We start from the raw sequence: 17,402 nt of genomic DNA on the forward strand, positions 1-17,402 counted from the left end.
TAGTCACTGATGAGTGAATAATGGGTATGATGCACCCAGTGGTGTGGCTGTTTTCGTTCAGTGAGAAGATTGTGTAATTAAAGGCCAAAGCGGCCACCTCCCCAGTTTTCAAAACTTTTTGGAGAATCTTCACTGATCCAGTAGACATCATCTGTTATTTTTATGTCAATAACACAGTGGTTCACCAGATTATCTATCCACCTGGTTATTTTAAATTATTACTTATATCGTATGTAATAATAATCAGTAGTATTACGTAACTGAGGTATTGTGAGCCAAAGTTATTTCTGTCACCTTACCTCCTTCCTCTCCCCAGTATTTTTAAAATTTTATTTCCATGAAATTGTTTTGAGGTTTGAATTCATACTGGAGTCTTGTTTTATTCAACTTTCTATTGTAGAAATTTTCAAATATTTACTTAACTAGAGAGAATAGTATAGTGAATTCCCCATCATCCAACTTCATTAATTATCAACTTAATCTTGTTTCATCTACATTCCTCTTCCCCCACTCCACCACCACTACATATATGCACTGGAAAATTTTGAAACAAATCCCAGATAATTTATTTTATTTGCTGGAGTCTTTTGATAAAGGGGAATTTACTTCATTTATAGAAAAAGGTGCTGTTTCTGAAAATGTGGTAAGATTCCCCCCAGGTTTCCTTAATGTTTAACTTTCAACACAATTCTGGGCATAAGAAATATTAAAAATTAGTATTGTTAATGTTAGACTAAGGTTTAAAATTTCAAAATGACTTCATATAGTTAAAATCAGCAGGAGGCTAGATCGTGGTTAAAAATGCTCCAGGAACTTCTGCCTCAAGGCTGTGTTTGTCAACAAAACTATACCTCTGGCTGTTTAGCAAATAGCACCATTCTCCTCACTAAGGTGTCAGTTCTGTGATAAGGGTCAGCGAAGGTACAGAATGTTATGGCAGCCAGGGACAGTAGCCCTGCCAGTCCTCATTGCCTCACCCCCTCCAGGCATCATTTATGACCGTGTCTGTTTCATGGGCGCCTGCAGAATTAGCACCGAGAAAAACAACACGCCTGTCTTCATTCTGCTTCCTCCTAGGGCACTTGCTAGGAGCAGTGTTTGGAAGCTCTGATAAAATGGAACAAATTCATACACTATACAAACACTGCAGAGAATAGATGGTGAAAAACAGCTCACAGACTAAAATCTGTAAAATAATGCTTTCGCCTTGTCCAAGAAGATCCACCTCTGAATATTATCTGTTCTCCAGTTCTCGCATGTGGCCCCTACAACTCAGAGCCTTCTCTCCCTTGGAATCTCTCTGACTTCCCCTCCCCCCACATCCCTTACTTCCCTTCTGCTGCATCTCTCTGACTCCAGCTGGAGAAATTTCTCTTTTAGGGCTCCTGTGATTAAATTGGGTCCATCCAGATACTGCAGGATAAAATTTTAAGTCCGTAACTTTAATTATATCTGCAGAGTCACTTTTGCTACATAACATGACATATTCAGGGGTTCTAGGGATTGGGACATGGACCTTTTCGGGGGGCCATTCTGCCTCCCACACTGCTTAAATCACTGTTTTCTTCAACACTACCCAGTTTCCCCTGGTTGATGGGTCCTTAGAGACTAAGAAATCTAAATGGTTTGTTACCGTCTTAGAACTGTTTTATCATCTGACTGTGTCATCGGAGCTCCTTTCCTGCCAGTGTGTGTGTGCCCCTGGCTGCTCTTGTCACTTCTGATTGCTCTGCTGATCTTTCCACATCCCTGCCAGCTCTGCTGCCTGCCATCTTCTCCTTTTCACTTCCCCCCCTTCTGCCTGTTTTTCTCATCACATCTCTGTTCCTCAGAAGTTTGTTTTTTACAGCTAGTGCCAATCACTGTAAAGATTGTGTTCTGGCTAATGGACCAAATATGATTCTATTTTGACTTTTTTTTTTACTTTTTAAAGTTAGAGCTTAGCTGTCCTTGCCCACCCATAACTAACCAACCGACCTTTGATGTTTAGTGCTGATCTGAATATTTAATGTTGCTGACAGGGAGATAAATGAAGCATCAGTGTACTTTTGCTCTAGTCAAAAATGGACTTTTCTTCTTGCTGAAGACATTATCGCCTCCTTTAGTTTTTAGATGTATAAATAGCAAATTTGTACGTGTCTAGGGGTAAATTGTGTAATGTGTTACTTGTGTTGTATGATGGCTTTGTGTGTTACATTTAGCCAATGGAAAGAGAGAAATTTTTTCAAGTCCACAAATTCAGAACAATCGGCTCTTGAAATGCTGTTTCTGCTCCAAAGTCATCATTTCTAAGGGTAGACTAGTAAGCCATTACACAGATCCACCGTTGCTGGCTTAGTAAATGCTCTACTGACGGACCTTTAGGTTGTTAACATACCATCATATGTGGAGACAGTGCTGTGATGAACACGGTGCCCAAATCCATTATTATTTCATTTGGACACATTCCCAGAAGTGCAATTACTGGGTTAAAGTATATGCACATTTTGAATGCTTTCGATAGGTATTGCCAAATTGCTTTCTGGAAAATTTGTATATTTTCATAAGCAAATTATAAGTGTCTTTTTCTGTTCTTTCAGTCAATTTTACACTTTAAGATGCCATGAATCATACCCAAATTATTGTAAATCCCAAGCCATATTTATATTCATGTTATTGTTTTAAAGGTTCTCATCCTGAAGAATTGAAGACTAATATTTTTCCCTTGAAATACAACTTACACATTTTGTTATTTAATTCATAGAAAATTTACAGAGAAACTACAAAGAAATAGAATTTAGGCTTCTCATATTGGTTGTATATTTCTTTGTATAAAAAATTATTATAAAAAAAGAATTTTAGATATCCTTAACTTAAAGCTGAGAACACTTAAGTTCTAGCACCATGACTTAATAGTTAAAAAGAAAGTTGGTTTAGAGCAGTGTAATGGTTATTAATTACAGGCGCATAGCCTTTGCATTTCAATGTTGCTGTATGCGTTTGATTGGCATGGGAGTAGGAAAGTGGCTGTGGTTCTCTAATATTAAATGTGTTTGTTATACATCTGCTATCTGCTTTGTTTTTTCTGTAAAGGGGAAAAGCCTCCATCATACCCAGAATGATCATTTCCAGAATGATGGACTTGGTAAGTGGAAACATTTGCCCTATGAAAACTCACTTTTACTATGTAAGAGATTGACCACAGGTTTCATCGTTGGACAGAGGAGGGTGGGAAGTCTCTCTCTCTCTCTCTCTCTCTCTCTCTCTCTCTCAGACACTTTGGAACTCAACTCTTCTACTCAGAGTCATTTCTTTCTTTTTTATCCTCACCTGAGGATGTGTTTTTATTGACTTTTTAGAGAGAGAGGAAGGGGGGAGAGAAACATCAGTGTGACAGAGAAGCATTGATCGATTGCCTCCTGTATGTACCCTGACTGGGGATCCAACTCAAAACCTCGGTGTGCTTCCTGGCTGGGAATTGAACCCGCAGCCTTTCGGTGTGCGGGGCGACACTCCCACGGCCTCGGCCACCCGGCCAGTGTTCATGTGTCCTTTCTTAAAAGCGGTGATTTTGTAGATACCAAGGTACATATCCAGAAACTTTGAGGAAAAACATTTAAGCCTTCTATGCAACATAAGTTTTTGAAACATATTTATATCCTACAAATTCTAGGTCATACAAAATTCAAGATAAAGTTTATTTCAGTTATTTAAAATGTTGCATAATTATGCTTTTAAAATAATAATTGTTTATCCTTCATTTTGTATGTGGCTTGGTTACAAATGCAAATCAAAACTTTATTCTGAAGAATTGTATATGTTTTCCTAGTCTTGGTAGAATGTTTACTGAGAGTGTAGGTGTGCACATGGTTTTCTCTCTTGAAGGACATGTCTTTAGCCTCAGAAGACATTTAAAAATATGCTAGGTTATAAAAGGAATACTTTGTATATCTCAAGCTAATTTTAGGGAACATTTTTAAATGTCTATGTTGTTTTTAAAATATGTTTTACTCTTCCACACTAATAATTCTTTGATTCTAAGATATCTTGTGGCAAACCTGGGAAATATATTTTGCTGTCGGATGATTTAAATTATTTTTGTTTAGGTGAATATGTGCAGCTATTGAGTATACCCTTTCTCTATTTATTTTTCAGTTCAGCCCAATCCTTCCGTTCTTATTGGCAATCCTATTAGAGCATATACTCCTCCACCCCCTCTTGGACCTCACCCAAATTTGGGGAAATCTCCAAGCCCTGTTCAGAGAATAGATCCTCACACTGGGACAAGTATTCTTTATGTACCTGCTGTCTATGGAGGGAATGTAGTTATGTCGGTGCCTTTACCTGTAAGTGGATGTTTGAGATACTTTCTATTGAATAAAATAGGCTTCACTAAATTAGTGACTTTCCCAAATAGTGCTCTACCAGCTTATTTTTTTTAACTTTTTAATGCCTGTAGGTTTCTTTTAAAGCAGTTCTTATCTTGAAACTTCAAATTTTAAAATGACCAAGAAATGTGAATTGTTGTTTACCGTTGTTACTAGTGGCTATGAAGAAATCTGTAAATTGGATATTTTGATTGAGAAGCTTTTGTATTCTTTTAAAATATTCTTACTAGGAAATTGGGCTACAAGTTACAGAGCTAGTAAATTGGTCTCTTGTTTTGTCAAGTGATGTTTTCTTTGATCTTTTGCATTTTATTCTTGTATAATTCACAAACTCTTCCTAAGAAATATAGAGGAGGCACAGAGGCTTGGATTAATCTAACTCCCTTGGATCTAAATTTATCTGAGAAATTCCACACCTTATGAAATCTTACTGCTACTTAAAAACATTATTAAATCCTTTCTAAGACTGTGATCGTTAGAGGACTTCCATCTTGTGTAAAACCCATTTTTATTTCCTTTAAGATATTTGAATATTTGGGTAATTTTGTTAATTTGCTGATATACTAATATTTCCAAATTCAGGAATTTTAGCCTAAAAAGCCTTTCTTTCATTTAAGGCAAGTGCTGTAATTTCAGGCAAAGGTGATCATTGCCAAGGATCTTTGGCACCCCTGCCCACACCCCAAAAATGGAAAAATGCCAAGCTGCAACTATTTCTCAGCCACATTGATCATGAAAGCTCATACTCACAGCAGCCAATGAGTAGAACTGTCAGTAAGAAATATGTAATTCATGCCCACTCCCCACAGACTTTCAATTTTAGCTGAGTGATTTCTTCCCAGACAACCTGGCAACATTATACATCATCTGCTTTAAATAGTAAGTCCCTTAGGATTTATATTTCATTTTACTAGGTCAAAGAGACTTTTATTATATAAGATTTCTCAGAGCCTGCCTTTAGCAGTTACAATAAAATAATAGGGAGGTAGCTCAGATATCATTTTATTTATCCCTTTTATGTTAATATGCAGGGATTACATACATACACACCTAAAGAAGATGTCTGTTTCTGTGTTTAAAGGGAGAGTTGAATTAATCAAGGCACTGGTTAAACTAATGACCTTTCTAAATCTGGCCTGTGATGAATAGCATTCAGTGATTTGGTTACTCGTATAAAGTTGGAGTACCTGTTTTTTGAGTTGAGACTGCTTAGACTAAGTTGTTTCTTAATTTTCCCCCAGTTCTCTTATTCAGTCTATTAAATTGTATAACTCTGTACTTATGGCTTTAAAATATAGTTTTCATGGTGATCTGTGATGTGTGTACATTCATTGAGGGAAACTGACTCAAGACTACATAATGATTTAGTGCTTCAAGGAATAATTACCAATTTTAAGTCCTCAGTTTCTTCCTAACCTGTAAAATGGTAAATTTTCCCTTACACACTAAAGATTCAGGGAGCCGTTTCAGGCCAGTTGAGATGTAGCAGTAACCAGTTGTTACCATTAGCATTGACGTTGTACTTATTTTGATAAAATTAACATGTCTGTGTGTGTGCTTGCTCTTTCCTCATCACAGCACTATAGCAGTTTGCCTTCTAAAACTGCTAGAGTAATGAAATTATTTTGTTTCTTGTAATAACCTAGGTACCATGGACAGGATACCAGGGTAGATTTGCAGTTGACCCTCGACTCATTACCCACCAGGCAGCGATGGCCTACAACATGAACCTCTTGCAGACACACGGCCGGGGGTCTCCTTTGCCTTATGGCCTTGGGCACCATCCGCCTGTCAGCGTGGGACAGCCGCAGAGCCAGCCTCGGGAGAAGGAGCCGCAGGAGCAGCCGGATGGTGAGCCGCTTTGCTCCCACGGCCCTGAACCTGCAGGGCGATTGGTAACCATCTGTGCGTCGCAGACCGCAGGGAGGAAATAGGACGTAAAAGCTGTGGTCCTCCCTCCAGGAGACACAGATATGGCACAGATAAAAATTTGCATGCAACCTACCACTCACAATTGGTATTACCTGTTTCCCCCCAAAAAATATTAAATCTTAATATTTTAAGTGTTTCAACTGGTAGTCATTTAAGATTGAGACGGGAAACCCTTGTTTGTTAAACATTTTTGTTGACCCAAAATATTTTTGTTGCATACTAAACGTTAATGCTACTGTGGCAATAGTTGATTTAAAGTAGTTGTTTCTTATGCAAGTCATAGTCTCTTGTCTTCTAGAATTGTAAATAAGGGAAAATGACCCACTCTGTCTCTATATTTTTAATCCTCACCCAAGGACATGTTTTTCCCCCAATTGATTTTGGAGGGAGGATGAGGGGGAGAGAGAGAGAGAGAGAGACAGACAGACATTGATCAGTTGCCTTCTATACACACCTCAACTGGGGGTCAAACCTGCAACCTAGGTACGTACCCTGACCGGAAATCGAACCTGCCACTTTTTGGTGCACAGGACGACACTCCAGCCAACTGAGCCACCTGGCCAGAGCCCACTATCCCCCAAAATGGATACACATTTTGAATAATTATAAAGGCTGTGTTTGTACTTCACCCGTGTTTTCAAACTTCCAGTAGCATTTTAGGATGAATTTCCTTTGTTCAAAGCTTACCCTGGCTGAAAAGAAAGAAACATCAATTGAGCTATCAGCTAGTAAAGTGTGTATTCATGTTTTTGGGACACCCTGTGTGTGTGTATATATACATATTTTTTGTTAATCCTCACTCGAGGATATTTTCTCCATTGATTTTTAGAGTGAGTGGAAGGGAGGGAGGGAGAGGGAGAAAGAGAGAGAGAGAGAAACATCAATGTAAGAGAGATACATCGATTAGTTGCCTCCCGTACACTGGCTAGTGTGCACATATATTTTTTTAAGGTGAAAGATTAATACAGGTACTTAGTGTATATAATTTTCCTCCTCAGTAGTGCAGTGTTGTATTTTTATTTAATTCAGTTATTTAATTCAGTTCTGTACACTTTCTAATTTCTCTTGAAATTAGATTCATGGATTATTTAGGAAGGTGAATTCTATTTTTGAATTATTGGGGATTTTCTAAGAATTTTTCTATTATTGATTTCTGTTTTAATTTCATTGTGGTAAGAGAGCATATTTTGTATGACTTGAATCCTTTTGAATTGACTGAGATTTGTTTTATGACCCAGGGTATGGTTTATCTTTGTAAATTTTCCCCATGCATTTGAGAAGAAAGGAGTGCTCTATAAATGTTAATTTGGTCAAATTGGTTGATAGGATTGTTCAAGTCTGCTATATCCTTTCTGATTTTCTGCCTACTTTAAAAAAAATAAATATTGAGAGAGGAATATTAAAATCTTCAAATGTAATTGATATTTGTCTATTTTTTCTTTAAGTTTTGCTCGATGAAATTGGAAATTCTGTTATTAGGTACATAGAATTTAAAATACTGTGTTCTTAAGTAACTCACTTATCACCATGGAATGATCTTCTTTATCCTGGGTAATATTCTTTCCTCTGATATCTACTTCGCTTAAAATCAGTAAAGTCATTTAGTTTTCTTTTGACTAATGTTAGCACGGTATATCATTTATTGACCTTTTACTTTTAATCTATTTGCGTCTTCACATTTAAAATGCACTTCTTTTAGATAGCATATGGTTGGCTCTTGATTTTTAAAAAAATCCAGTATGATAATCTCTTTCTTTTAATTGGGTTGTTGAGACCGTTTATACTTAAGGTGATTATTGATACAGTTAAGCTTGATTTTTATCATCTTGCTCTATCTGCTTTTTAATTTGTCCAATCTGGTTTTTGTTCCCTTTACCTTTTACTCTGCCTTCTTTAAATTATCTGAGTATTTTTATTATTCCGTTTTATCTCCTTTGTTGCCTTACTAGCTGTAACTTTATTATTTTAGTATTTTCTTTAGTGATTATAGTGCATATGCTAAACTTATCACAGTCTGCTTTCCAGTTTATATTTACCACTTCATGTACAGTAAAAGAACCTTGCAGTATTTCATTTTTTTCTCTCATGGACGTTATGATATAGTTATAATGCATTTTACTTTTATATATGTTATAAGCTCTTTTAACATTCCTTGTAGTACAGGTCTGCTGGTGACGAAATTTTTTCAGAGAAATCTGAAGTCACCCTTATCTTTGTTTTTCTGTATGAAATGTGTCTTTTTTTTCTGACTGCTTTTAAGAGTTTCTTTTATACTGGCTTTAGTAATTTGGTTATAACATTTCTTGGTGTAGTTTTCTTCATCCTTCTTGTGTTTGGGGCTTTTTGAGCTTCTTGGATGCGTAGGTTTACAGTTTTCATCAAATTTGGAAAATTTTGACCCTTTATTTCTTTAGATATTTTTTTCTGTCTCACTTCTTCCTTTTTCAGGAATTCCAACTACCCATATATTAGTCTGCTTAAACTTTCCCTACATTTCACAGATGTTCTTTTCATTTTAAAAAAAAATTATTTTTCATTTTGTATTTCATTTTGCATAGCTTCCATTGCTCTGCCTTTGGTTCACTAAGTTTTTCTTCTGGATTGTCTAACCTGCTCCTAATTTCATGCAGTGTACTTTTCACTTAGACTGTGTAGTTTTTATTTCTTGAAGATTAGTAGTAAGGCTATCCTCGCATTTAGATAAGTCATTTTACGGTTTTGGTCATATCCCTAAAGGAATGTTTTAGAACAAGAATCAAAATCGTGGATCCCTTCAAGGAATTTGAAACTTCCAGCAGTTACTTCTTATATATTAAAAGCCTTTCACATGCATGAAATAGCATTATCTGTTATAATTCTGATATTTTTAACCTTAATTTTGCTTCATCTACTATTTATCTTTCACTTATATTTAGTTTGATATCTATTTTAAACAGTATAACTACATTTCTTGCAGAATATCTTCATTCAGTATAGATTCCTTTACTAAATCAGATCGACACATTATTTCAATTTTGCTTAATTGCATTTATAAATGCAATTTTATATCCTTTTTAAATAAGCGAGAATGCCAGGTTTTTGAACCTTTATAAATAAGCAAGAATGCCAGGTTTTTTTCTATGTCTAGTTTAAGAAAATTAGGCTGAAATACCTGGAGATTGGGCAATTATCTTTGGAATTATGATGTTTTAAGATTATCCCTTTATTAAGCTTTTGCCTTGTCAATGAGGTTTGCTATATTTATGCATTTTCTTTCTTGCAGAGAAACTGCCTCTGAAAATTTAAGAACAAAACTCAAGCAGTAATCTAAATTGATATAATGGGTGAAAAATGTTAAAATATTTTACTTCTTTTGTCTAACATTGAATAGTCATCAAAAATATAACATCCACTGGAGACTATTTATAAGAATTTTAAAATATTTCCTTAGGTAAAAGTGATACAAATAATCCTGGACCTGAAATTAATAAGATTCGAACACCAGAGAAAAAGCCTACAGAATCAAAACAGGTATGCTGCTTATATTTAGTGACTGTGTTATTGTAATGGATGTAATCTGATCGATCATTTTGGAATCTTAATGTTTAAAAAAACTCATTTACCTTTTTATGTGAATTTTTTGTTTATTGTTTCACAGTGGTCTGGTGGTCATATTACCCTGTCTCCCTCCACCTTTTCTTTGGCTACATTATTAGTTATCAGTATACTTTTCCCAAATAGTGAAGCTCAGTGATAGACTTGAATATAGAGACTTTACATGATAAAGTAGTAAATGAAGACACAGCTAAGAGATATGCCATTAAAAATTGCCTCAAAATAGGAGGAGCTGTATCGTGAAGCAGGAGTTAGCTGCCTCGGAGGAAGGAAGGCGTAACTCTCTCAAGCCCTTCACCTGGCCCTCTCCTCATACCCCCCGTATAAATTTTTAACTCGGTATCGGTTTGTTTGTCTACTTTCTCTGCTCTGTGCTGTGAGCCAGTTAGGGAAAATCAAATCATTGGCTGAATTAGTGCCACTGGAGATCCATGTTTTCTAGTCTCCGGGAACCTGGACTCTCCCACATTTCTTTGACATGTGCCTGGCTCCTTTTGCCCAATTTTCTTAGCGGCTCTTCTCATGCCTGATTATCTTCCACCTTTTATTACTCTTAGTATCAGGAGATCACCTTGCTTAGATCTCTGTCATCAGGGTTTCACTCCATTAACTTAGAACCTTAGACTTACCATGTTCCTACACCCTTGAGCATCCTTGCTTCCTTGTCATCAGGCTAGATGAGGGGTTCCCATGAAAACGAATCTTCTGGTAGCCTCACAGACCTGTTTCTTCTTCTCATTGATCTTTAGATTCTTTCCAGCTACTGGTTCTTCCTCCTCAGCCCATAAGTAAATTGATTGATAGGCTGTTTTGAAAGACACTTCCTTTGACCTCCGTCATCTTACAGCTACTACCTAATTCCCCCTCCCCACCTCATCTTTTATTTGCCCCTTACTCAGCATGGCCTAGCATCAGGCCTCAGCAGTTCACCAAAACTGTTGAGTCCTAAGGGACCAAACATTATGAACACCTCGTTAGTTGTAGTCTTAGTTGATTTATCTTTGGTGTTTGGCACTATTTTCTACATCTTTCATCTTGACCATCTTGTTTCCTTTCTGTTTCTGTGACACACATTTCTACTTTTCACAACACTCTCCAACATGACCTTCTGTCCCTTTTATTATAAGTTCCTGTCACTTCCTTCCCATCTGTTCCTGGTCTTTAAGGTGGGATTTTTCAGGGTTGTGTCACTGTCCCACACCTCTCTTTGCATAGTATGGTTTCTTATTACAAACCAGTGCATTTTCCTGTTTCAAATACCTGCTCCATGATAATGACTTCCAGATCTGTATCTCCAGCCCCAGCCCGTGCCCACTGGAGGAGCTGCAGTGGCAATGAGGCAGCCAGGGGACTTCCCAGTAGAGTAAGAGGGCCGGGGCAGTGAACATAGAAGTCTTGTCGTTTGGGAGGGGAGCAAGGAGAGAACACGGCATGTTAGGATGGTGCAGTGGCAGTGACAGTTGTAGTTAAAAGCTGCTTAGGACAAAATGAAGCGTGTGTTAAGGGTATTAGGTGCTGTCAGAGCAACTGGAGCCAGGATAGCTAAGTGTCTTTCATGTCCTTGTTTTTAAATGTCCATTATGATCCTCCCCTGTTAGGAGACTAGGCAACTTGATAGACATGTTTCATTTTTTCTTTCCCACCCTGATGCTTTGTGCTGTGGAAAAAAACTTCCTAGCTCTCCTTGAGCTGGGAACTCAGTATTAGGAGGAAAGTGATAATTTAGTTCTGATAATAGTAGACTCAGACTCCTTCAGACCTTACAGTCCTCTGTCCTGCCTAGCCCATTGTCGTATCATAAAGTAGCACATCTTGATCTAAATTTCTGTGGCGCTGCCTAGCTTCCTGTCCATGTTGAAGTCAGAAGTGAAGGAGGCAATTAAAACAGCGGCTTATCCCCGAACAGCCTTGACGTCTAATCATGGTCTCCCTCATGCAATCAGAGTTTGCATATCAACAGTCTTTAAAAAAGTACATCCCAGCTGAATGTAGCTTCAGTCATTAAAAAGATGAAAATTTATGGGGCAAAATGTTTGTTTATAAAGAACTTTAATCAGGTTCTGAGACATTTGAAGAGCAGGCATTACAGCATCTTGGGCCCACTAGGACAGAGTTGTCATCCTTCTCGCGTCATTTTCTAGCCAATTTGTATGCATCTAGTAATCTTAAGGACCTTATTGGCCCAATATAGTGTCAGTCCATTAGAGCTAGTGATGAGAGATGAGAGTGCACTTGGGGCTTGACAGGCACATTGAAACCATCTGTTGCCGTAGCTTGCTCACCAGGTGTACCCCAGCTTCACGTCAGGAACAAGCTACTTGTTCTGTGTTCTTGGGAGTGGCCGGTTCCTTGTCTAACCTGAGAGCCTTTGGTGAAACAAGTAATCCTCAATTACCATTTCAGCATTGTAACTTGTAAGGACATTGATGCACCAAAGCAGCTCATTGAGTGTTTTGACAGAGATGGGAAAGAAAAATTGCCTCTTTCCACCTTATATTTCATTTTTTACACTGTCACCATTTATGATCAGACTTGCATTTCAGGATGGCAGCATTCCCTAGCTTACAAACCTTTGGAACTTGCCACAGTTTACAGGATTAAAAACAGTATATACCTAGGATTGAATCATTCAAGGTCGTGTGTGATTCGGCTCTCGCATCTTCATTTGATGCCAAGAAGGGGAAAACTAACATAGAAACAAGCGACGTTACGGCTCTATGTACACAGAACTTCCCATGCTCTTCAAATGAGCCATATTTTTTTCTTCTCTCCATCTTTGTATAAGTTGTTACCTTTACCCAGAATGCCCTTCCCTCCCAGGAAAATTCTGGCTCTTTGTGCAAGATTCAACTCAAATGCCGCAGCCTGTGTGAAGTCACTTTACATTTTCCCAAGCTCTAGGATCTCATCTTTTCCTCTTACAGCACTTCTAATTTGATGTTTAGGTGTTGATGTCCTCTGCTGGACTCTAAGCCAGGGTTTAGCAACCTTTTTCTGCAAAAGACCAGATAGTAAATCCTCAGGCTCCGTGGGTCATATGGTTTCTGTTGCAACCACTCAACTCTGCCATTATAATGAGAGAGCAGCCACAGCCAGTATATAAACGGATGAGCTGCCTGTATTCCAGTAAAACTTACACAAATCTGTTGGGCCAAAAATGGCCTGGGGGCCATAGTTGGCCAACCCCTGTTGCTCTAAGCTCTTGACGAAATCTTCTTAGTGTTTTTAATCTTCAGCACCAGGCACAATGCCCTTGGTAAGCCCTCAAAAAATGTTTCTTGAAGGAATAAATGTCAATATCTAATGGCAAAAATTGACAACCAAACTGTTTATACAAAGGTGATATATAAGTTATTTGTTGACTTCAGGTTGTTAAAATTAGCATAGATATATTCGAAGAGAGAGAAATGTAAAAACAATAAAATCAAAAGGAAATAACATTTTAATGATTTATATCAGAAATAAATAAATGGTTATCTTCCAAGGAAGAAAGTGTGAAATTAAAAATAATGTTTTTTAAAGGAATTAAAGTGGATATGCTAATAAAATGGCAATATCTCTTCTTTTGACTCAGATTTAATCTGCTGTTTATCTGTTTCATCTTTTCTAATTTAAGAAATACTTATTCCCTAATTTGATTGTCAGAAAGTGATTGATTGGGTCCCCCATACTCCTGCTGTTACTGATAAGAATGTATGATATTCTTAAGATGTGCTGGGGGCGGGAAAAGGTGGAGAGCCATAGGACTCGAATTTTCCACTATTAAAAGACTTCTCATTTTTTTCCTAGATTGACTTGGAATCACATCCACAGAACAGAAGTCCTGAATCACGTCCTGGCGTTGTTTATCCCAATACCAAATTTCATCGCAAAGATAATCTCAACCCAAGACACATAAACCTTCCCCTTCCCGCTCCCCATCCACAGTATGCAGTCCCCAGCCGTCACTTTCATCCCCTTCCTCAGCTGCCAAGACCACCATTTCCAGTTCCGCAGCAGCACGCCTTGTTAAATCAGCAGCAGAATAATTTGCCTGAACAACCAAATCAAATGCCACCACAACCAAATCAGGTAGCCCAGCAGCAGAATCCGTTGAATCAGCTGCCTCCGCAGCCACCTCCTCAGCTTTCTCCTGCCTACCAGGCAGGGCCCAACAGTGCTTTTTTTAATAATGCAGTTTCTCATCGACCACAGACCCCTCCTGCAGAGGCTGTGATCTCTGAGCAGCAGCCCCCTCCCATGCTGCAAGAAAGCCACAGTCCCCTGCGAGCCATTGCACAGCCCGGCCCCATTCTTCCTTCACCTCTGAATAACTTCACCGAGGAGAACCCCCCAGGATTGCCTGTAGGGGAGGCTTTAGGTAAGTTCTCCTATCACTGCTGAATGTGACAAATTCAGAGATTCTATGCTTAAAATGACATGTACTATGCAGTGTTAATGTGGATCAGTATTGATTCATTTCTTTAAACAGTGTCAGCAAAAATCAATCACTTAGTCGTAATAATCAGAATCTAGTCCCAAATGCCATATAATATTAAACATCCAGTCACTGCCAGGTTACATGATTATGTTGCTAAGGAAGAACCATCATCATCATTACCATAACTCTAGTTACTGGAAAATTTAGAAAACATTTGCTTTTTCCAAAACTCAAACTAGCCATTTCTTTCTCTTTGTGGAGAAAATCTGGTTGTAAAAAATTCTTGAAAAAATTGACTGGAAACCCCAAATGCATGAAAACTTAAACTTTTCACAAATGTTTTGGCAGATCGTATGCATGGGAGTGTAGCCCTGGAAACATTACGGCAGCAGCAAGTGCGGTTACAGCAGTGGAATGAGCATCACGCCTATCTGAGTCAGGGCAGCATTCCATACTCACACCATCACCATCCTCACCCTCACCTCCAGCACCTTCCTCAGCCGCCCGTTGGATTACATCAGCCGCCGATGAGGGCAGACTGGAAGCTCCCCAGCAGTGCTGAGGGTGAAGCAGAAGCAGCAGAGTCAAGGTATTTCTGCAGTGAAGTTGAAGCCAGCCTCTGAAGCGTGACCTACCGCTCTTTTCATTATGTTGTCCTTTCAGCCACAAGTTGGAATATTGTCCCAAAGAAATTGGACACTGGCCTTCTGGGCACATGCCACACAGTTCTGTTGGTTGACTCTAAAATGTAGAGGATCAGTTTAGAAGTATCTCTGCAGATCTGGGCTTGGACAGTCTGCTGTGGACTGCAAATTAACATGGGCCTTTGCTCTGTGGTCTCTTCTGCACTTGGTCTCCTTTGAAAAGCCGAGAAGTGATGTGTGGTCTCTTCTAAAAGGGAAACATACCATCCCTCTCAGTAATGTTTTTTTCGTTCTCAGTAGTAATACTTACAAAGAATGAAAGAAAACAGAAGTAAAATCAATGGTTAAAAGTTAAAACTTATAAAGTTACTAACTTTTTTCCTAGTAGCACAGAATCTACCTTCTTGTAACCGCAGGTATTTACGAGTGTTCAGTCCTGACTCTGAACTTGTTTCTGTGGTCAGTGTCATGCGAGTGCACTGCAGTGTTTCCTAATTCCTTCTGAATAAGGTCCACCATTATGGTGGCCTTTTATCACGGCCGGTTATCAAGGGCATGTAGAGACAAGGACAGTTGTTTTTACTACTCAGGGGAAAGAAAGAAATCAGGTACTTGGGCATATTTAGTGTCTTCAGTTCAGCTTCTGTTGCGTGTTAATGCTTATATTTGAGGTTAATTAATGTTAGCTCAACTTACGCATTACGATGTTGCTTGTAGAAATTGCACATGTAGTTGACAAAGCTCTTCTGAATGTGACGGAGCCTTTCTTTTGTTTTCTCTCCTCATATTTCATCGTCTTTATATAGGTTTCAGGACTTACTCAGAGAACTGTCCAGTCGTGAGCAAAGTGAAGCACGGGAACTAGCTGAGATGCCACCACCTCAATCAAGACTTTTGCAATATAGACAAATTCAGACTAGGAGCCCACCAGCAGTCCCATCTCCCCCCTCCAGTACAGACCACAGTAGCCACTTTTCTAACTTTAACGACAACAGCAGAGACGTTGAAGTAGCCAACAGCCCAGCATTTCCACAGCGCCTACCACCCCAGATATTCAGCTCTCCTTTCTCGTTGCCATCTGAACACCTTGCCCCTCCTCCCTTGAAATACCTGGCACCTGATGGAGCGTGGACCTTTGCTAACTTACAACAGAATCACCTAATTGGGCCGGGTTTTCCCTATGGCCTACCCCCATTGCCTCACAGGCCACCACAGAACCCTTTTGTACAAATACAGAATCATCAACACGCTCTTGGTCAAGAGCCGTTTCACCCACTGTCATCTCGAGCAGTCTCATCTTCTTCGCTGCCTAGCTTGGAAGAGGTGAGTGCTCTTTTCCTTTTTGGGGGGGTAATTGATTGTGAAAAATATCAATATTTATTGATTTGATAATAGTGGACAGATCTTACTGAATTTAATAGTCTCTTAAAGCTAATCTTTTTTTGGAACTTACTTGAATTCCCACCCCTTAGTGGGATATTTCAGACTTTCTAGAGTGGTTATTATTGTTGAAACATGAAGCCCCTTAGAGTCTCTTATTATTGTTTTGGAGCATTTCACATCCGAGGAGGCTAGTTTAGTCCTGTCTAATCTGGGGAAATGCTTTTTAGTGATTTATCTTTTGCTTAAGTTACATTTGTTAATTACAAATTTGTGAATTAGAGCATTCCATGGAGGTTGGCTTTCTCCACCAAGTGGCCAGTTCTAAGTTCTGTGCTCTTTCTCCTGTGACTCATCCTGGTGGTTTCTTAGACAGAGGCAGGCGATACAAAATGATACCCTGATACCCTGATGTCAAAATTTGCAATGTTTAATGTAGAATTGACTCTGTTCAACTAAGCATTTTAAGGTAAATTGAATATTTATCTTAAACTACTTAGGTTTTTTCCAAAGAGCATCACTGATGTGAAAATCCCAGTAATTCCAGGTTATAAAGCCTCCAAACAGTATCATTTGGTATAGACTATAAAACCTTGCTGAATTCTTTATTAATTCTAATAGATTTTTTGTAGATACTTTAGGATTTTATTTTATATAGAAGATAATGCCATCTGCAAATACAGTTTTGTTCTTCCTTTCCAATCTGGATGCATTTTCTTTGTTTCTCTCTAATTGCCCTGGCCAGAACCTCTAATATAATGTTTAGGGTACACATTTGGCAAAATTAGAGAAAAGCAAATATATCTAGGGTGAGTTTTCCAGATTTCTTTCTGTTATTGATTTCTAATTTCATTCCATTCTGATTGGAGAACACATTTGTATAACCTTAATCTTTTAAAATTTATTGAGACTTGTTTTGTGGCCCAACATATGGTCTGTCCTGGAGAATATTCAGGTGCCCTGGAGAAGAGTATGTCTTTTGCTCTTTTTGGGTGGAGTGTTCTGTAGATACATTAGATTTATTTGGTTTATGTTGTTCAAATTTTCAGTTTCCTTTGGACATTT

General features: G+C 38.3%; 1 protein-coding gene across 4 annotated transcripts in view; it reads left to right on the top strand.

Annotated features, from left to right (window-relative positions):
• The window catches only part of HELZ (helicase with zinc finger), a 114,072-nt gene that overhangs the window by 85,599 nt on the left and 11,071 nt on the right, over positions 1-17,402 (top strand). For all 4 annotated transcript variants that reach the window (XM_087826309.1, XM_087826310.1, XM_016204721.2 and 1 more), the window contains 7 exons: positions 3,073-3,124; positions 4,135-4,325; positions 6,014-6,218; positions 9,730-9,809; positions 13,683-14,253; positions 14,662-14,902; positions 15,764-16,280. In XM_087826309.1, coding sequence (XP_087682435.1) covers positions 3,073-3,124; positions 4,135-4,325; positions 6,014-6,218; positions 9,730-9,809; positions 13,683-14,253; positions 14,662-14,902; positions 15,764-16,280 — 1,857 coding nt within the window. The remainder of the gene's footprint in view (positions 1-3,072; positions 3,125-4,134; positions 4,326-6,013; positions 6,219-9,729; positions 9,810-13,682; positions 14,254-14,661; positions 14,903-15,763; positions 16,281-17,402) is intronic.

This window comes from Miniopterus natalensis, chromosome 17 (genome assembly GCF_054644295.1).
Source record: "Miniopterus natalensis isolate mMinNat1 chromosome 17, mMinNat1.hap1, whole genome shotgun sequence".
Classification (NCBI taxonomy): Eukaryota; Metazoa; Chordata; class Mammalia; order Chiroptera; family Miniopteridae; genus Miniopterus; species Miniopterus natalensis.